Below are 18,482 nucleotides of genomic sequence, written 5' to 3'. Positions count from 1 at the left end.
GTCCACCCCCAATTCTTTAACAAGTTTTGTTCTGACGGTTCCATTTCAGAACCCTTTTTTAAAATTATTTTCCTACCTGTGAGATGCTTAAGGGTTCAGGGTGAACTGAATCCTTATCCTCTGGAATGTTCTTTTTAAACTTTAAGTATTTTTTCCAAGTAATGGTTATTCATATTATCTGTAAAGTAAACAAGAAATGAACATTAAATTAGTTTGCTTTCTGATAATCTGTTTGTTAATGTGTTCTCAGACTTTATCAAATTTTATGCAAAGTAAAAATGTTGCTTTTTTAATAGTAAAGCTCAACCACAGGTGGAGAAGTTCTTTACTAAATTCTGATTAGGTTGGTTTTCAACGAATATTTGATTTTTCTGACCTTTGATGTCATTCTAATTTAATGTTACTTGAATTAAAATGTCATCTTTTTTTATAGTGCCTAAAATAGACTTTATTAGTTTTCCTGAAAGCTATGTGCAGCTTTGCTTTGGCCCATTTAAATATTGAAAACAGCAGGATTTGAGATTTTTCTTCTAATCCTCAACTAATAGAGTTTAATGCTTTGTTTGGCCTACCTTGCACAGCCTAAGCAAAAGTTTTAAACAAGATTAAAAAGATGACCTTATTAACCCATGGCATCTGAAGATACAGAACAGGCCTGCAGAGACATCAGTCGTTCCTTAGCCAGGAGAGCATTGGTGCCATCCCCAAACTACTCAGGATGTTCCAGAGGAGAACATTTTGACAGCCCAGCTTTTTTTCTTTTGTGGTTTTGTGCCAACACCTGGGAATAAGAAATTAAAAGGGAAATAATCTGTTTCTAAGTTTAGAATAGTCAGTCTTTGTGGTTGTGGAAAATAAAAGTTTGAGTACTTCTGGAAATTTGAGGTGCAACCTGGCTGGGATTTATTTTAAAAAAAAGGGATGTTGCTTTTGTGTGCTGTACCTTGTTAGTCCCCGAATAAAATGAACGTCATCTTTTTGGGTATTTTTTTGTGAGAAGTTAGAGTTATTTGTAAGCTGCTGTTGGATGGGTGATTGATGAACATGCTGAGTCCCAGAAGAATAAAGTGTCTCATTGTCATGGAAAGTTTATGCCTAGTAAACATTACAAAACACAAAACGCTGTGATACATTCACTGCTGTGTAATAAGATTCCTTGTTTACTGGGTAGGCTATAGGGCCATGGCAACAACACCAGAAATAGGAACTATGAGTATCCTTGTTGTAAAGATGATGATGGTTATCGAGCAGTTTGTTAATTGCTGGAGGTTAACGTTGCTCCGTATTCATTATCACTTAGTAGTGAGAGGATCAGCCAAGAGGTGTAAATGTGGAAGTTTGACTGAAATCTTTAATTAAAATAATGAGATTTATAGAATGGCATGGAAGAGTCAGGTCAACGTGCACCTCACTGATGCTTTGAGACAGTTAATAGCAAGTGTTCCAGGGAGTAGAGCATAACAAGACTTTGCTCAAAAACAATGCTAACTTCCTAAACTCCTCTTTTTCTAATGATATTCCAAACCAAAGCAAAAAGAGTGATGATGCTGTACAAATACTGGTATCTTGCTTGGCTTTCAGCATATCAGTTGCCCTTTTGATCTAAACAGCGCAGAATCTGGATACATCTTCATTTGAAGTTCAAGATCCAGCTGAAATTTGGAGGCACAATAAAGCCAGACAAATTGCTTACACTGTCGTTGATAAACACTTCCTGCTTTCATACCATTATTTACATATTTTTAATAATTAAACATGATTTTTAAAAACTGAAAGCGGATGGTGGTTTTGCAACCATATGTGCGCTACTGAGGAAGAGAGTATTTGTGCACCCTACGTCTTGGTTGTGGAATGGAGAGTTTGTCAAGACCTGGGGCAATAGAAAGCATTGCAGTTAGGAAGGAAGAGGGTGAAAAGCCCTCAGTTTTTCCTCTCATATCCTGTCTTAATTTATTTTCCTTAATTTGGTGCTTTTGGCCTTTCTTGGCTCACTGCCTTGTTCTCATCAGTGGTGCCAAATCTCTAAAAGCAAAAAACTGGTAATCTTCAGGAATAAGGTGGTCTGTAGGTAGGTAAAGAAGTGTTGGAAAACATAGAATTTTCACCTGATTATTGATCATTCAGTTCTCTCTCTGCATCAAGCTTCACTGACCTTCCTGTCCCTGCCCCAAACTCCTGAGGACATGTGGTCAGTGAGGAGCTGATGTTTCGGGATAATCACATTTGTGTTTGTTGGAGTTGTGCTGCTGATTGAGACACGTTCTCTACACAGCAAAGCCTTCCTGAACGAGATGATCTGTGCTGCTGCTGTTTGCTTCCCCTCTGCAAGAGCAGCGCTTGCATTGCAGTCGTGCTGTCACAACCTGGGAAGGTACAACCAGATCCTCCACACCTCTGCCTAAAAGGCAGAATAACATGGGGCTGGCATGGTGCTGTTTTCCTTGACCCTGTCTTTTATAAAAACTGCCTTCATTTTTCATTTGGTAGCCAAAATTCCCACCACTCCTGGATGTCTGTCTGCCTTGTTATTGGAGTAGTATTTTTTTTTCCTGCTGTTCTTCTGCATTCTTGATTGGTGAATATGCTTTCAGTTTCATTTTGGTTTTTGACTGTGAGTAATTATAGAAAGGCAAAAGTGATAAAAAGCATTTGTAATATGCTTACTGAATTAACTCACTAAAATGAGGTTTTCAAGCTGGAGTCTGTAAGCTGAAAGTGTGAGTTACTATTTTTGAAAGGGTAAAAAAAGGAAATGCTCTTGGTACTTCATAATCTCTGGGACACTGCGCTGGAAAATGTTAGTTTTCAAAACGAAAAAAAATTTAAATGTTGATATAAATATTCCATAATCAAAGAGTTCTGGAAAAGCAGTTCAGTAAAGATTAAAAGGTCACTTAGTTTAGCTGGCTTTTTTTAGTAATTACATGGCTAACTCTGTTTACCCCAAAGTAGTGATTTTACGCTGTGTACAGCAAGAAATTATTAATGTGAAAAATTTTATCATAGTGCTTTGCAATTAGGTTACAGTTTACAGGCTCAGTGCTAGCAATACTTTTAGGGTGCTAATTCCTGGTTATACCAAATGTTTGATCATGCATTTCATTTGCTTGCACTGTTCAGCATTGAAATTAACTGGTGTCAGATTTGACACAAAATGCAGTACAAAGGAGCAGAGGCAATGGTTTGCACTGTCCTGCTCCAACCTGTTGGGCTGGTTAATGTGACTGCAGTTAATCCCAAATGATAGTGCTCATTCCAAATGGTTTTCCAGCCTACTCCTCTGTTTGTAGTCAAGAGGTAATTTTGTATACTTGGTTAACCCTTTGCTGGTTATGTGTCACATCCAGACTATTTGAATGTCTTGTGTCAGGTTGAGTTCCCTGCTCTAGCTTGTTCTGCTAAGGCACCATTTTTGTGCTTTAATTTTTTGTGCTTTGAGGTTCCTTGGTCTCCTTTCATTTGTTTCTACTTTTAGTAACTCACCCTTTTTTCCTTTCTGTTTGTTTCCAGTGTATGCCTTCCTAAAGAACTTTCACGTATGTCTAGTATTCTGCAGAATGTCTTTGTCCCAGTCTGAGACTGTAATAAGTTTTTATTAAAGCATAATTAGACACTGATTTTTGGATGCAAGTAGATGTTACTGCTTAAAATAGATGCAAATAGATTTTACTGCTTAAATAGAAAAGTTATGAGATATTTAATTGAGCCTATCTACAAAAGTTTTCAGTGACTGAAAGCACTTTAAAAAACGCAGTTTTGATAGAATATTTTTCAAGGTCATGTTCTGTTTTAAAAAGGCATTCTGCTTTTGTGGCTTACGAATTTAATGATGTATCTTTTTTATTACAGGGAGAAGAAAATGAAAATTCAGGATATTAAAAACAATATTAAAGAAGCTATAGAGGTAACTTATGAGCTATTGTTTTTAACTATTCCAAGTGGCTATTTAGACACTCTCTGCAATATTTTACTTGTGTTTCTTTGCAGACAATAGTGACAGCAATGGGCAATTTGGCACCTCCAGTGGAACTAGCCAATCCAGAGAACCAGTTTCGAATCGACTACATCTTAAATTTAGCAAACCAGATAGACTTCGATTTCCCTCCGGTGAGTAATTCACAGTGGCTGCAGCCATGCCTTTTTGAAAATGATTATATTTCCCTGCCCTGTAGTAAATATTTCCCCAGAACAGCAAGCTGCTCTCTGGGAATTACTGCAGTAGGTACCTTTGGTGAGTGCCAGTTGAGTTTACAGCAGCACAGCCGGAATATTCCTGCTGATCCTTCAGAAACATGAAGACCCTTGTCTGCTTTTTGTGCTCTGGTGAATTAATCAGCCACAGAGTCAAGATGGGCAGTGCTGAGTGTAAAGTTTGGATATTGCTGGGAATTGCCCTGCCCAAAATGAATGGAGATACACACAGCACTCTGTTGATGGTTAGCTGGCGTTTAATGATTTCTCTCTTCTGGAAGAACAGTGGAGTTTTCTTGCTGATTCAGACTCTGTGTCAGCCAGGCTTTCTGCAGAGGCTCCACTCACACATCCTTGCCCTAGCCCTCCCAGTCCTGGTTAATCATTCGAGGTGCCAGCAGTCCCAGAGTAAATGCAGAAAGGATAATTATTTGGTTGATGATACAACTTTGTGCCCACTCACGGTGATTAATTTCTCCTGTATCTCAACCAGACTTGTAGCAGAAGCCCATGAAAATACAGTTTGCAAACACTGAACACTTAAACACTGAGAAGATATTTTTGTCAATTGCCATGAAGTACTTTTTACTTGCAGTAATGCAGGAATGTTTCAAAACTTGTATTTCTCTCTCTGTGCACTGTTCCAGGGGGCTGAGGGAAGGAATTACGGTGATGTGTCAAAAATCATAATCTATTTACACCAGAATTTTGTGTCCAGCAGTAGTCAGTCCCAGATGCTTGAAATGAAAGTGCAAGTGCAAATAATAGTAAGATGTTGGATAGTTTGCACTGCAGCAAGGTTTTTGTAATTTTTGATTTGTAAACATTATTGAACAAGCTGTTCTGTGCGACCAGCGACAGTTACCTTTTCCTGATGTTGCCACTTCTAGGAATTTCTCTGCTTTGGTCAGTCTTTATCAAAAGAAAAATAACCAACCAAACAAACCCACGTGCTTTTTGCACATGGCAGAAGTCAGGTGACATTGGCAATTAATTGGCAATACTGCACTGTAATCTTCCAATCAGATCATTTTCAATGTTCAACAGGCACAGACAGGTTGATAGAGGGGAGATGTATGATTCTAGCATATAAAATGTGATAATTTCCATTTTGACTTAAAGCATCATAAATTCGAGATTTTGGGATTTTTAACTTCACACCTCTTTAATTTAGACATTTATCAGTGTTACTCACAGAAATACTTGATCCCTTCATGGATGATCTCTCCTACTGGGGGCACAGAAAAGTGTATGCTTTGAAGATAGTTTTAGGAGAATATCTGAGAGAGAAGACAGTAGTTCCTTGCTCCACCCTCTGTGCTCCTGAACTGGCTGTGTGCCCACAGCTCTCCTAATGCCATTGTTTGTGCTAGTTCAGGTTGTGATCTGTAACAACGCTGCAACAAGTTCCTGTGACCTACCTTGCAGTGAAATACTGGATTTTCCTTTTCTATGTCAGAGGTTTTTTTTCTTCGATTCAATTGGAGTGCAGTGATTTCTTCTAATTTTTCCGTTTTTTTCACTGAAAGCAAGGTGTAATTGTGTGACTTACAAGGTCCTTAAATAATTCCAAGTTCAGTGAAGAGTCTTTGAGGTGTTGAATGACACACAAGTTCAGGAATAACAGTGCTCCAATAAAACTAGTTTTTCTTCTCTGAGCAAAGGTATTGTCTTAAATTTTTAAGCCTTGAGTCTACAGAGGTTTAGGCGTGTACATAACTTTGACTAGTGGCTTACTTCATTGGCGTGATTAACTTATTTCATATGTAAATGTTTGTGGGGTTGAGGTTTTAAACTGGATATGCATTAGCCACAGATGTTGAAGGACTATTGTTGGCTCTCTCTGCCCTTGGTGATTATATAAGTTAATATATCTCTGATTTCTGAGTGTGTCTGAATGTAGGTTGTAGTCCTTTGGTACCTGGAAAACTGAACCTGCATTTTAACTGCATGATTCAAATGAAGTTAAGATCTGGAGTGTCCCTAGATGCCAACTCTCAGTGCATAGTGTCAGAAATCACAATCCTTGAGTACTGCTCAAGGTCATCATCTTCTGTGTATGAAGGAGTAGTTGAAATGAATTTTAAGGTAGAGGCCAAAATCTGTGTTTGTAATTCCCTGTGGAACAGGTGGAGTTAGAGTGCCTGTTTCCTAACAGCAAGGTTCAGTGTAATGTGAAAGGCAGAAGAAAGTCAAGAAAAAGGTAGGATGCTAATACTGGGATCTGGCTTTAGATGTAAATTAGGATTAGAGCAACTTTTGTGTTCTGATATTCTAATTCTTTTCTTAGTCTGGGTCTCCATCTGTTTGCTTTGCAGTTTTTGACTTACAGGAAATGTGTGTCATTTGTGTAGACCATATTGTTTTGAATTAAAAAAACCTAAAAAACAACAGCTTGAGTTAAAAATAATGTTGGTACAGTGTAATGCTAGGTTAAACATCCCCTTTAAAGCTGAAAATTTAGTATGTTGGAGATTTATTAATTCAGCACAGTTGGTATTAAGAAATTAGATTTCTTGAATGCAAGTAGTAGCATATGGAGAGAGGAAAAACATAGTACTGACTGAAAGGAATTCTGTCCACATAATCATGCTGGTGTTTTAAAATATTGCAGTTTTTAGTAGATCAGATCTATAGTTGAGACTTCCAAATGGCATTTCCATCATTACTGTCTTTTGATGCATTTAGCTTAACACAACTCTGTGTGTGTTTTCAGTGTTAAAACTCAACCTCGTAAGTAGTTTCAATAATTCAAATTAGCTGTATATCTGTCTCAAATGTCAGGTGATGTTGGGTTAGCTGGGTTATAAAAGTGGTATTTTTATTCCTGTTCTGCATACCAGACAGTGGTTAGGATATTTTCTCCATCCCCAGGATCAACTAGAATAGTGGCCTTCTTCTCATCCCTTTCTTTTTGCTCTTACTTTTAGAAGAGGAAAGGAAATGTGCCTGTTCTATCAACGTTTCACACTGTATGATCAACCAAATCGAACCAAGCTATGAAATAAAACCTATTTACTTTGGGTAGCAGTCCAATTATAATTCTCTGGTTTTAATGAAATATTCAAAACAGCTGGGCAGGATTTACAGCTGCCTATTTTTAATTGATCTGGACTCAGCTGAGGAAGCTGTCTCTTGAAAATACCATACTAAATTCAGAAAAATGGTATTCAGAAAATAGTAGAATCAGAGTATTAGCTATTGAAGGGCGGAATACCAGAGGAATGACTCCAGCCTATGGCTTTCTAGGTTGAGGATGTTTAGAAGAGATGCTGATGTTGTCTGCAGGTCTCTTGGTTCCAGTTTAAGTTTTATTACACTGCTGCATTGTAGTTATTTTGAATCTCCCACTACCACTGCTGCTGAATGGTTTTATTATGGTTTCTGAGTGGTGTCCTTGAGCTTTACCACACTCTGGCTTCAGCCTCAAAGGCAGCTCAGCATCCCCTGTGCCCACAGCCAACCCTTCCCTCCGCTCCACACCGGGATGTGCCACCCGCACTGGGCCAAAAAAACCTCCACTGGGTCCCCGGTGTAAATCAGACCATTGAACCACCCCAGGTTAAAAATAACCCTAGTAACCCTTACTCCTTCTCTCTTCTATTTTGGGGAGATTATTTTTAACAGGGATCAGTTTTGAGGGCTGATTTACAACCTGGCCTGTGGGCAGTGTGGGTACAAAGGAGGTGGTGCACAGTGTGATCCCTTAACCTGCAGCAGGGTCAGAACGGGGCTTTGGAGTCCCTAAAATGGTTTTGACACCAAAATCTTCAAGAAGGTAACAAGATAATAGAGTCTCAGTAAGAAAAGATGTGAGCTGGGATCTCTTTGCTGCCGGAAGTGTTCCTTAATTATGTAGGCAACAGAACAAAATGATGTGTCCCTGTAGATAACCACCCTGATGGGTATAGTGATAGATATATTATTATTCCTGTCTAAATACATCATGGGAGAAGAAGAGAGCTGTTCTGGTTTGACAGCATCACTAGCTTTATAAAGTAATGACAAACATATTCACTGCAGTGGGGGACATTTCCCATGGGAATATCTCAAATGTCACAAATTTTGGGGTGTGAAAGTGGGCAAAACTTTTCTTTGCTGAGGATATTCGTGGGAAGCTGGGAAAGGTGGGAGACAGTGCTCGGTTTCTTGGGTGTCTGGACAATATTGTGTGCAGTTTGAATACGTACTACAGAGAGAAGATTGAGGGCTCCAGCTTTTTCTTGTCCAGATTCTCTTTAAGATTTTGAGCAAGACACTTCAATGTCCTATTTCCCTTTTTTTAGTGCCCTCTATCTTGTTATGTGTAAAATAGTGATAAATACATATATATCTTCGAGAAGCATCTTGAGGTGCAGAATTAGTAGAAAATGTGGATATGTAAAGTATTTTTGCCTCGAGAATGTTAATATTCCGAGAAAGGAGTGGGAAGTCTTACAGACAGTATCACTGATGTGGTGCTAGATCCTCTGAAATACTCCTTACTTACTCTTTTTAAAATCTTTATTATCTTATCTACACAGAGCAGCTCCCTCTAAATGGGCTTCCAGATAATCCAATTGAGTTTACCTGATCAGACTTTAACAGGAATTTATGTAAAGCTGGTTTTCCTGTCCTTTAATAGCAGAAAAATTTCTTGAATACAGATTAATTAAAGAGTTATTTTGAAGCCTTCTTTTAGTAGAGGGTCTGTCAGGCAGGCAGCCACTTGATTTCATTTCTGTTTCTCAAAATTGAGACACATATAACTACTAATGATTTGCAAATGAATCTCCTGAAATCTCTGATTTTTGCCTACATGGATAAATGCCTGGTAGGAATATTTTACTCTTATGTGTGACTAGCAATATCTAGCAAATTTTGTTAGTGCAAATGTATTTATTGGAAATTATTTTTTTTAAATTTCAGCCCTTTAAATTCTGCAGTGCTTTCACTGAGGTGTTCACATAATTCTGTTGAAATCGCACAAGGAATTTCGCCCAGGACTTGAGACACTGGGGATTATATACATCTCTTTTCTGTAGTCCAGTTGCTTTTGTAGTACAAAACCCCCTCACCCTATATTTTGCTTTATTATTATAGATTTATTTGATTAGTATTTGAATTAAAAGCTAATGCTTTATTCTGAATTTATATTTTTATCCAGTAAATTCCCACCATACCAGACCATATTTACAGGTTCAGAAGTTCACGTGACTTAAATTCTCTTGATACATCTTCTTTGTTTTCCTCAGAGCAATCTTAAAGAACAAGAACAGGTTAATTCAATTTATGTTGAAATAGAAGAGCTGTCAGCTGAATTAAACAGGAAATAGGCATAATTTAATATAGAAATTCTTGAGCATTTTCTGGTTTTAATCACAGTAAGAGACTATCACAAAATATTGGTGTATGCATAGATGAAATAAAATTATACCTGTGAGCCTCCCTGGTATTACAGTGGATCCAGCCACAGCCCTGTTGTGTCCAGCTGACTGGTCAGGGTTTTCAACTGGTCTTTAGAGAGTACGTGACATTTCTTCAGAGTTCCAGTAAAATTTAAGATTTTTTTTTTTTTTAAGCTCCCAGGAAACAGGGTGTCTTTTTACTCTTAAAAAGAAATCCCAGCAATTAAACAGAACTTTAAATTAATTTTTTGAAGTATATTTGAGCTTCATTTTTTCATGTAGACTTTATTGTGAGCCTGTGAACACTTCTATGAGTACAGATGCTGCTTCTTCAGAAAGGTTGTAAGAGGGTTAGTGAGATGTCCTTGGGAGGAATGAGGAGAACTGTTTTATCTTACACTCTTTTCTGTTGGTGGAAGTTTCTGGCAAAAAGAGGCTTTTTGTTTCCACTCTGAAAGGAGGCAGCAGAGTTAAGTGTGGTCCCAGGTGTTTGTTCTTGGCACTATGTGAGGTAGTAAGGTCATTTGATTTGACTGTTCAAGCTTACTATAAATTCATTAAACAAAAAGCCAGCTAAATAATGTAGTATGAAAGACATTTTCCAAACCCTGATTTAAGGCTCAAAGGAAATTTCTCAGAGTTTTATTAAACTTTCCTTCTTACACTGAAGTCTCCAAAAATAGCTGATGGTTGAACTGCCTCTATCACCCCTCTGAAGTACCCTGGAAGAGAGCTGGAATGGGGTAGAAGACTTCTTTGTGCCTTTTATGCTATCAGGAAGTTTGATCCATTAAAGAATTGCCTCTTTCTATGTATGATACACTTTGAAGAAGCAGAGGAACACTGATTATTTGGTTTAAATTGCAGAGGAATCTTGAGGAAATGGGGAGCAGGCTTGATGCTTTCACCCAAAGTGAGTTTTCCTCCCTAATAAACCTGAGGAGCTGTGTTCTGGTATCAACAGATGAAGTTTCTGTGGTGATTAAACTTCTTGTGAAAGTAGAAATAAAAGAGAAATGGTTTGATATTATGTTAGTGAGGACTTCCAACCAAGGGCACATTGTAGCTTATGGGTAGGGATTTGTGTGTTGGCACATTTCTAAAATGCTGTGGTGTTTTGAAACTCTTAACAAAGGGGAATAATGTGAGTTCAAACCTGACAGAAATTTCTTACGTAGAATTCCCTTCCCATTGGCCAATCCTTGCAGCCACGTCCAGTTTAATTTACTAGAAGTTACCAGGCAGACGCACAGACTATTTCAGAATCATTCTTCTTTTCCAAGCATGCAAAGCTATTGATAATGAGCCTGAATCCTTGCTGAAAATATTTCTGACTCAGTTATGGGAAGTGCTGAGTGCACTGGCCTCTCCCAAAGAGTTTTGTATTCAGCTCTGGACACGTGCCAGTAACTGGAGAATATCTTCAACTATTCGTAGGTATGCGTTTCCTTTGTGATATCATCAGCGTATTTGCCCTAAAATAGCAAGCAATAATTAACACTTGTTCACACCATTAGGAATGCAGATGTTTCCCTATTCAAGTAAGTGGCTTATTAAACTGTCTGATTTGACAAATTTAATACATTCTGGTATCCCTGCCCAAGCTTGGGGAGAATGAAAAGTTGCCTTGAATTCCCTTCTCTGAGTGCCCTTAGAGTCAGTAGTGATCACTTGATTTCAGCTACGAGCAATGAGAAATAAATCAATTTGTTGGGTACTTTCCTATCCTGGAAGGAGAAAATCAGCTGGTGCAGTTTGTCTTGGAATGCTCTGTGCTGCCCTGCCATCCCGTGACCTTGCCTTGTTGCAATGCCTCGCTTGTGGAATGCAGCAGAACTGCCTGGCTCTCAGGAAAGGAAAGTTTGTGCTCCCCCCTGGCAGAGTAGGTCTGTGAAGGGGTTTGAAATCAATGGTCGGTGCTACTTTTAAAAACTGAACACGTTAGGGAGCAAATGTCCTCCAGGAGACAGTTTTACAGTTAGAAGCTGGTTTGACCTTTAATCCTCAGGTTTGTAAGTCGGTGACCTATTTAAAACTCTTATTATGAAATGTGCAGCTCCATGGGACAGTGAACTTTGCCCAGGAATTGAATCCCAGTTTTAACCACAACATTGTGTAATGGTTGTACACACCTTTTAGGAGGTAAGGTTTTTTTCAATGGCATTGACTTTTGATGGAATTAGTAAATAAACTGCTCTGCTGAAGGATCCACCCTATATTATATTTTACAAAGAAAAGGTAATGCAGCATGTCCATGCTAAGTTTCCTGTGAATATGGTGTCACAGTGGCAAGGACTGTGCCAATGTTTTTCCCTGCCAACATCCTAATGCCTATAAAACATTGCTTCATAAACATTTTTTTAACGTCTCTTGAGTGTTTATATATCTGGAGGGAACAAAGCCTTGTAGACAGTATGTCCAGTTATATTCTTTCATTTTCTACTAATATTTTATCCTTTTAGAATGCTTCTCAAAAGCAGATCTTGGTTCCTTTATTTTTTCCCAGGCCTGGAGTTTGTCTCTTGAGGATTATTTTTTTTAACAACCAAAGCGGTCAACCCCCAAGTTCTTTAACACTTTCTGTAGTTTGACTTTAAGCAAAGCTACTGTTTACTTGCTGCCATTTATTCAACTTGGTGAAATTTGAAATAGTAGGTTTTAAATTTGATTAGACTCTGCATTGTCCCGTTTCTAATCCAGACTTGTGTCAGCAAGATCTTTCTGGAACAAAGAACTGTTTTCCAAGCATCCCTTCTGCATTTCCACTGATGGGGTTTTTTCTCTAGAGCTTTGCAGAGATTCCTGTAAGTGAATTCAAGTGATTTACAAATGCTGCCTATTGACTCATTGGATTGGGAAGCTTTCAGCAGGTGGAGAAACTGTCGCCTCATAAATAAAACATTAATAATGAAAAATAATTTCACATAAATGCAGCTTTCTAACCATTGTGGCAAATAGGGTATTATGAGAGGTGAGGTTTCCTCAGCAGCAGCAAGTCGTGGTCTTTGATCCTTCAGTTATCTAAGCAAAACCAGAGAAGGTTTACCCAGACAGAGGATTTTCTCAGGGTTTTTTTATAGTTTCCCAGAAGTGGAGCCTGTTCTTGGGGATTGTGCCCGGAATTCAAACTATGCCCCTGCCCAGCCTGAGCAGATTCAGTCAGGCCCTGTTTGTTCTCTTCAGATCTGTGTTACATTGACATTCCTTTCCCTGAGTGTTCTCCTCAAGGATTTCTCCCTCTTTAGGGTTCTGTTAACGCTTTGGGACGTGTGAAGTCTGCTCTGGTGGTGAATAAATGCTCCAATCCTGACATAAAGCTTAGGAGGAGTTCACTCCTCACCTTCCCTGGTGGTGCCATCCTGTCACCACTTCTGTTGACTTTTGTTGCTTTACACAGCTTCAGCTGTACTTTAAACAGGATCTTGGGTGTGTTTTGTTACACTGCAGCATTTTATTTCTTTTTTAATGGAAAATGACATAATTTGATTTTTTTTTTCAATTTTAAGTATGCAAAGGGCAAGAGTGGATAATATGATCCTACACTGCAAATACCTATGGATCGTTTGGAACCTAACATTCAAATCCTGTTTGTTGTGGAATGTCATCTCAAACCAAATTGTTATTTAGTATTATTTGTTTATTTTAGCTGTTTTGTTAGGAGTTCCATTTTCTAGTGCAAGAAAAACCTGTGTTGGTGCTGCTGTAGTGTCTGTTATATTAGAATGTGCCAGCAAATGAATCAGTGTTGTGGAAACAAGAACCAGACATGTAAGGACTAGTTTTCTGGCTATTTCTTTTCAGGAAATTTTCCTGCTACTTTTAGTTAATTTGTTTCCTAACTCATTATTTTTAGAGCTCTCATACAAATTATACCTATTTAACTAAAAAAAACCCCAACCCTGTTACTGACTTGATTTTTCTAGTGGCCTCTGAAGCCCCTGTTTTACCTAAATACATAACAAATCTTGTGGTTTTACTTGCCTTCCCTGAGAGTAGCCCCAGGCTACATTCCATGACTCAAATGGGATGCTGAGGATTTCTTGTGTTATTCTTTTTCTTAAATATTATTTCAGAGCTGTGGTTAGTGTAGGTGTACTGGGGAGCAGGGAGAATCTGGGTTTTTGCAACCAGCTACTATGTCTTAATTCTAAAATCAGTCACTACAGTAAGGAGGCGTCTAATAAAGCAGGAGATGAACTCTGCAAGCCTGGTTCTGACTTTGCTTGGGTGAACAACCTTCCTGGTTCACAGCTGTGTAAGGTGGCTCAGCATTAGTCCCAACATGTGTAAAGATGTGTTTGATGTGGCCTAAAGACAAAAAGGTTGTGTATGACCATCACAAGTCATGTAGTTCACTTTTTAAAACACAATTAATACAAACAACAAAAAAGGACTAAAAGTAACAGCAAAAACCCATCCCAAAGAAACCCCACTGTGTCTTAGTAGAATAACCTATTACTCTTCAGTTGCTGTAGATCCTGATTTTGAAATCCCAATAAAAAGTTCAAAGAATGTGGAATTAAATTCTTTTTCCATCCCACTTGGACAGTCAACAACCATACTGAGAAGATTGCCTAAGTATTGCTGGTTATAGTTCAGATTAGCAGGACAGGCATAAAGGCAGTTTAAGTATTTTATTGCTAATTTGGCCTAACAAGGCACAAACACTGATCTTTATCCCATTACTGTAATTGACATATTTTCTTAGAAGTGAAAACTGCCCTTAGAACACAGGGAGGACTCTTCTAAACAATATGTAACTGTTCTGGTAAACTAAACCCTGGGCTTTCTATATCAATGTGTTTATGCTAGGGCCAGGAACTGGTTTTATTTTTCATCCCATTTTAAGATCTGATTGCAGAAACTACTCCAAATGTAAGGCATTATGGAGTTTAAAAGGTCTTTGAAATAATTGCTTTATATCAGCTCTCTGCCAAAGTGTCATAGTTGTAGTGAGAAACAGTAATGAGGAAGAATTTTTGTGGCAGAATTTTACTGTGCTGTGCCTTTTGTTATTAAAGCACTGCCTTTTTTCACTTTGTATCTACAGTTGTAGGTGATGAAGAATGTTTTACTGCATTTTTTGTAAACTTAGCTCTGCCTAGTTATTTGTCCATTTGAATCAGCTGCTGTTTCAGAAAAAAAAAACCTTGTAAAATTGCCGATTCCATTTTTCTGTTTCCCAGCTTTGTAGTAATAAGTTGAGTGAGCTGTATGATGTTCTGTATTGGACAGTTTTTACTTCTAAAAATAAATATAGAAACATTCCCCAAAAGGGGTTTGGTTCAAATATAGTGAGATTGCAGATAATTCCTTCTCTCTTCTTTACTTTTATCTTCCTTCTCCTTTTTGCTTTGGAAAGATACTTTCCTCACTGTGCTCTGATACAGTCGAAGGTGACTGATAGTCCTCCAACTGCCAAGAAATTGGAAATCTTCAAAATTTAAGTATCCAGTGAAGATAATTCCAGCAGTGGGAGACAGAAAACTGAGGACTGAAATTAAGATGTTGGTTCATCTTTTATTTTCCTTAATAGCAAAAGCAAATGGTTGTGCAATCTGCAAATACTAAAAATCAAATAAAATCTTCTTACCTACTTTTGAAAGAAATTTAACTGGTCTTTTTGTTCATGAACAGTTCATAAAAGCCAGGAACAAACTGAAATCTAATACCATATATAAACGTCATAATCTCTTTAAAAGAAATCAGAACAAAATTTAGATGTGTATTTTGTGTTTACTCTCATTTTTGTGTATGTGCAGCTAGTGAATGCTTAATAGCAATAAAAGGATAATGAAATTTGCATCTGATGGGCTGATTCCCTTGTTGGTATTCACAATTGTGTGATCACACAATCACACATGCATCTCATACCTGCCAAGAAGAGGGTGCTCTGAAAATCAGCATCACTAAATTTACTTAAGATGCCTTTATGCATCTTTAGGATGCAATTTAAAGGATTTACTGTTCTGTTACAGTTCAGGTGTTAGTTAACATTCTGGTAGGAGCGTGAATTTTTTAAAAAACTGTTTTCAAAGTGAAATTTGCAATGTGTCCCCTTTCTTTGTACTACACTGATAGTAAAGGAATGTGAGAGACTGATATCCCAAGAGATGGAAGAACCTTGAAGCAGTACCATGGCTATTCAAAAATAACACATTCTTCTTCTTCTTTAAACTAATTCTGCTGTAAAAAAAAGGGGTGGGGAGAGATAGAATATATACAGCAACTATTTTAAAGGTCTTGTGCTGGTCTGGATTAAAAAAAAATACTTGCTACTTAAAATCAGAAAGCTCTGAGAGATAGCCAAGGAGCACCCATGGTTGTTGATAAGAGGAATGCCCACAGTGGTGTCTGTATGTATTTTAGTCACCAGGCTGCTGCTGTTCTTTTTAAGTCTATTCAGAGTTCTTAGACTGATGGCCAGAAGTTCAATCCATGTTGCACATGCTGTTGGAGCCAAAGTGCATCTTTCATATGCCAAATGAAAGGGCTTTTGGTTGTGTTGTTAACTTGTGTTGCAGGTTCAACAAAACTGAAGCATTGCATTTTTGGCTGTCTGCTTTCATATCTGGGATTGCAGTTTTTAAGGCTGAGACAAAACATGATCTAGCCTTGTATCACTGTCTTTCTTCTGTAGTTCAATGTCTTTTTACACTGTAAAAGAATGAATTTATGAAAGTGGTACAGAGTTAAGTAAGATACGGATGTCTGTATAGTCCCTGAAGATCCTCACTAACTTGCAAAGTCATGTAAAGCTTAATTATCATTATCATTCATGTAGGAATTATAGAGAAGTAGTGTTTCATTGAAGAAAAAACAATCATGACAGCCACAAAAATGTAAAATAGTGACACCATGAGTTAAAGAACAAATGTTACCAAATAGCACTGATTATTAAAAATGCCAACGAAATTGTCATTGATGGGGTATTAACCCTTCTTACAGTAGGTGGTTGGATTCAATCAGGGATTGAGAAGCAGTTCTTTAAGTGTTACAGAATGTTTAAGTCAAACTTAGAAAGCCAACTGAACTTGTAGTGAGGTTCTAAAGCATGGTTAAAGATCATTGTTAAATCTGCTCCATTTCCTGCTCATTGCAAAATGAAATGATATGTTACTATTTGATGATTCTCCTCATCTCTAACCCGTTCCCTAACACTGTTTTTCCATTTCAGGAGTTTTATGAACACACAAAAACACTTTGGCAGGATGAAGGTGTGAAAGCCTGCTATGAGAGATCCAACGAGTACCAGCTGATTGACTGTGCACAGTAGTGAGTATTGCTCCATTCCATTGCACGGGGCTTTGTGACTGAGGGGAATGAACTGGTTTGATGTCCTGATGCTTGCTTTCCCTTATCCCTGGAAAAGGAATGTGTGGTGCATAATGAATTCTTGGTAATCAGCTGTTCAGAGAGGTGGGACAAGCTGGTGTTGTATCTACACTGAAAACCTTGCAGGTGCTTTCAAAAGGTCTTTCCAAAGGCTGGCCCCTTAATGAGGGGACAGTTTTATTGTCTCCAAGGCCAAATTTCTGCTTCTTCCACTTGGCCCCGTCCTTTCCAGATGCCAGCTTCAGGTGCTGCAGCAACTTTCAGTAAGTTGGAGAGAATGTGGGTGGGAAACAAACCTGTTTGTCACTTTGGTTTCTAGTGCAATTTATTTAGCTGGAAACAAAGAGATGGGAGCAACAATCATGGGAAGCAGCCTGTGATCAGTCACCGGAGTTCTGCTTGTGTGCCTTCATGCACATATCTGAGAAAGAGTCATTCTCTTCTGGTATTTATACTGCTGGGGTAATTAGTATTGTCTTGAGAGTCTGCTGCATGTTTGCAGTTACTTATCACATCCAGCAGTATACTGTGGTTCAGGATTTTTTATGGCAAGGTGCTCAAGTTAATTGTGACCATTCCCGGTACTTTCGTTGTGCATACTCAAGAATTGCAGGACTTAAATTTGAAATATTAATGCTTAAAACTGTTCCTTGTTAGTTTCTCTCTACTTCTTTTGGAGAAGCTGAAATAAGGTTTAAGGTCAAGAAAATGAAGGTTTCTTGTTTCACACGATTATGGCAACTGCAGTTTGTCTAATACTGCATCTCTTAAAGAACATCTGATGAAATAAAATCTGTAAGGTTCTTCTTTTGTTTGTTTGTTTAGGTAGACTTAAAGGTAAATCAACAATTAGCTCTGTTTGAAAAGAGACAAGAGAGATAATTTTACTATGCCTTGCACAGCTCCAGCTCTGTAGTAGCCTCTTTGAAGTTTTGCCATTGTTTCCAGAGTGAATTTGTTTGATGTGTAACGATGTCTTTTGCATTAGGTGACTAATGTTTGATCATTTGGCATGAAGCTTTTTGCAAGTTCAGTTGCTACAAAATAAAAAAGTACTAAGATTTTCATTTTCAGACAAGCATCCAGTAAATTTTGTGTTTCTAGTGTAAAGTTGATAGAAATGAGGAGGAGCTGGGTTTGTTTCTGGTTAGTGTTTGTTAATAGTCAGCTTCTATGCTGTGAAGAAGGAAGTATTGTTGAGCACTAAGAGGCTTTTGTGTTGCCCTTTTTCTGTCCTGAAAGCACAGAAGAAAGCTAAAATTCTTACCATCCCTGGACACTGACTTTTCCGTGGATCAGCAGGGGAAGTTGCCCTCATGATGGCTTTACCGTCCTGCTCCATCTAGTGGAACACTTCATTCTACATCATGGGCTGTTGAGCCAAAAATAAACTTTGAACATTGCTGACAAATGAGATATTTTTCCCCTAAAGAAAATAAAATAAAAATTGCTGTTTCCTTCTAAAAATATTTCATAATTCTAATATTTATTCAATGTGATAGTAAAGTATAGTCTTGCAGCAGTAGCTTTCTAATTGTTAATTTTGGTAGTTTTTGTCCTTTCTGGCAT

General features: G+C 38.0%; 1 protein-coding gene across 2 annotated transcripts in view; it reads left to right on the top strand.

Annotated features, from left to right (window-relative positions):
* The window catches only part of GNAS (GNAS complex locus), a 135,957-nt gene that overhangs the window by 80,666 nt on the left and 36,809 nt on the right, over positions 1–18,482 (top strand). For both annotated transcript variants that reach the window (XM_048321550.1, XM_048321551.1), the window contains exons 3-5: positions 3,850–3,904; positions 3,988–4,107; positions 16,756–16,853. In XM_048321550.1, the coding sequence (XP_048177507.1) occupies positions 3,850–3,904; positions 3,988–4,107; positions 16,756–16,853 (273 nt within the window). The remainder of the gene's footprint in view (positions 1–3,849; positions 3,905–3,987; positions 4,108–16,755; positions 16,854–18,482) is intronic.

The sequence above is a fragment of the Corvus hawaiiensis genome, chromosome 17 (assembly GCF_020740725.1).
Source record: "Corvus hawaiiensis isolate bCorHaw1 chromosome 17, bCorHaw1.pri.cur, whole genome shotgun sequence".
NCBI classification, from domain to species: domain Eukaryota; kingdom Metazoa; phylum Chordata; class Aves; order Passeriformes; family Corvidae; genus Corvus; species Corvus hawaiiensis.
This window is presented reverse-complemented; position numbering and strand designations above follow the sequence as displayed.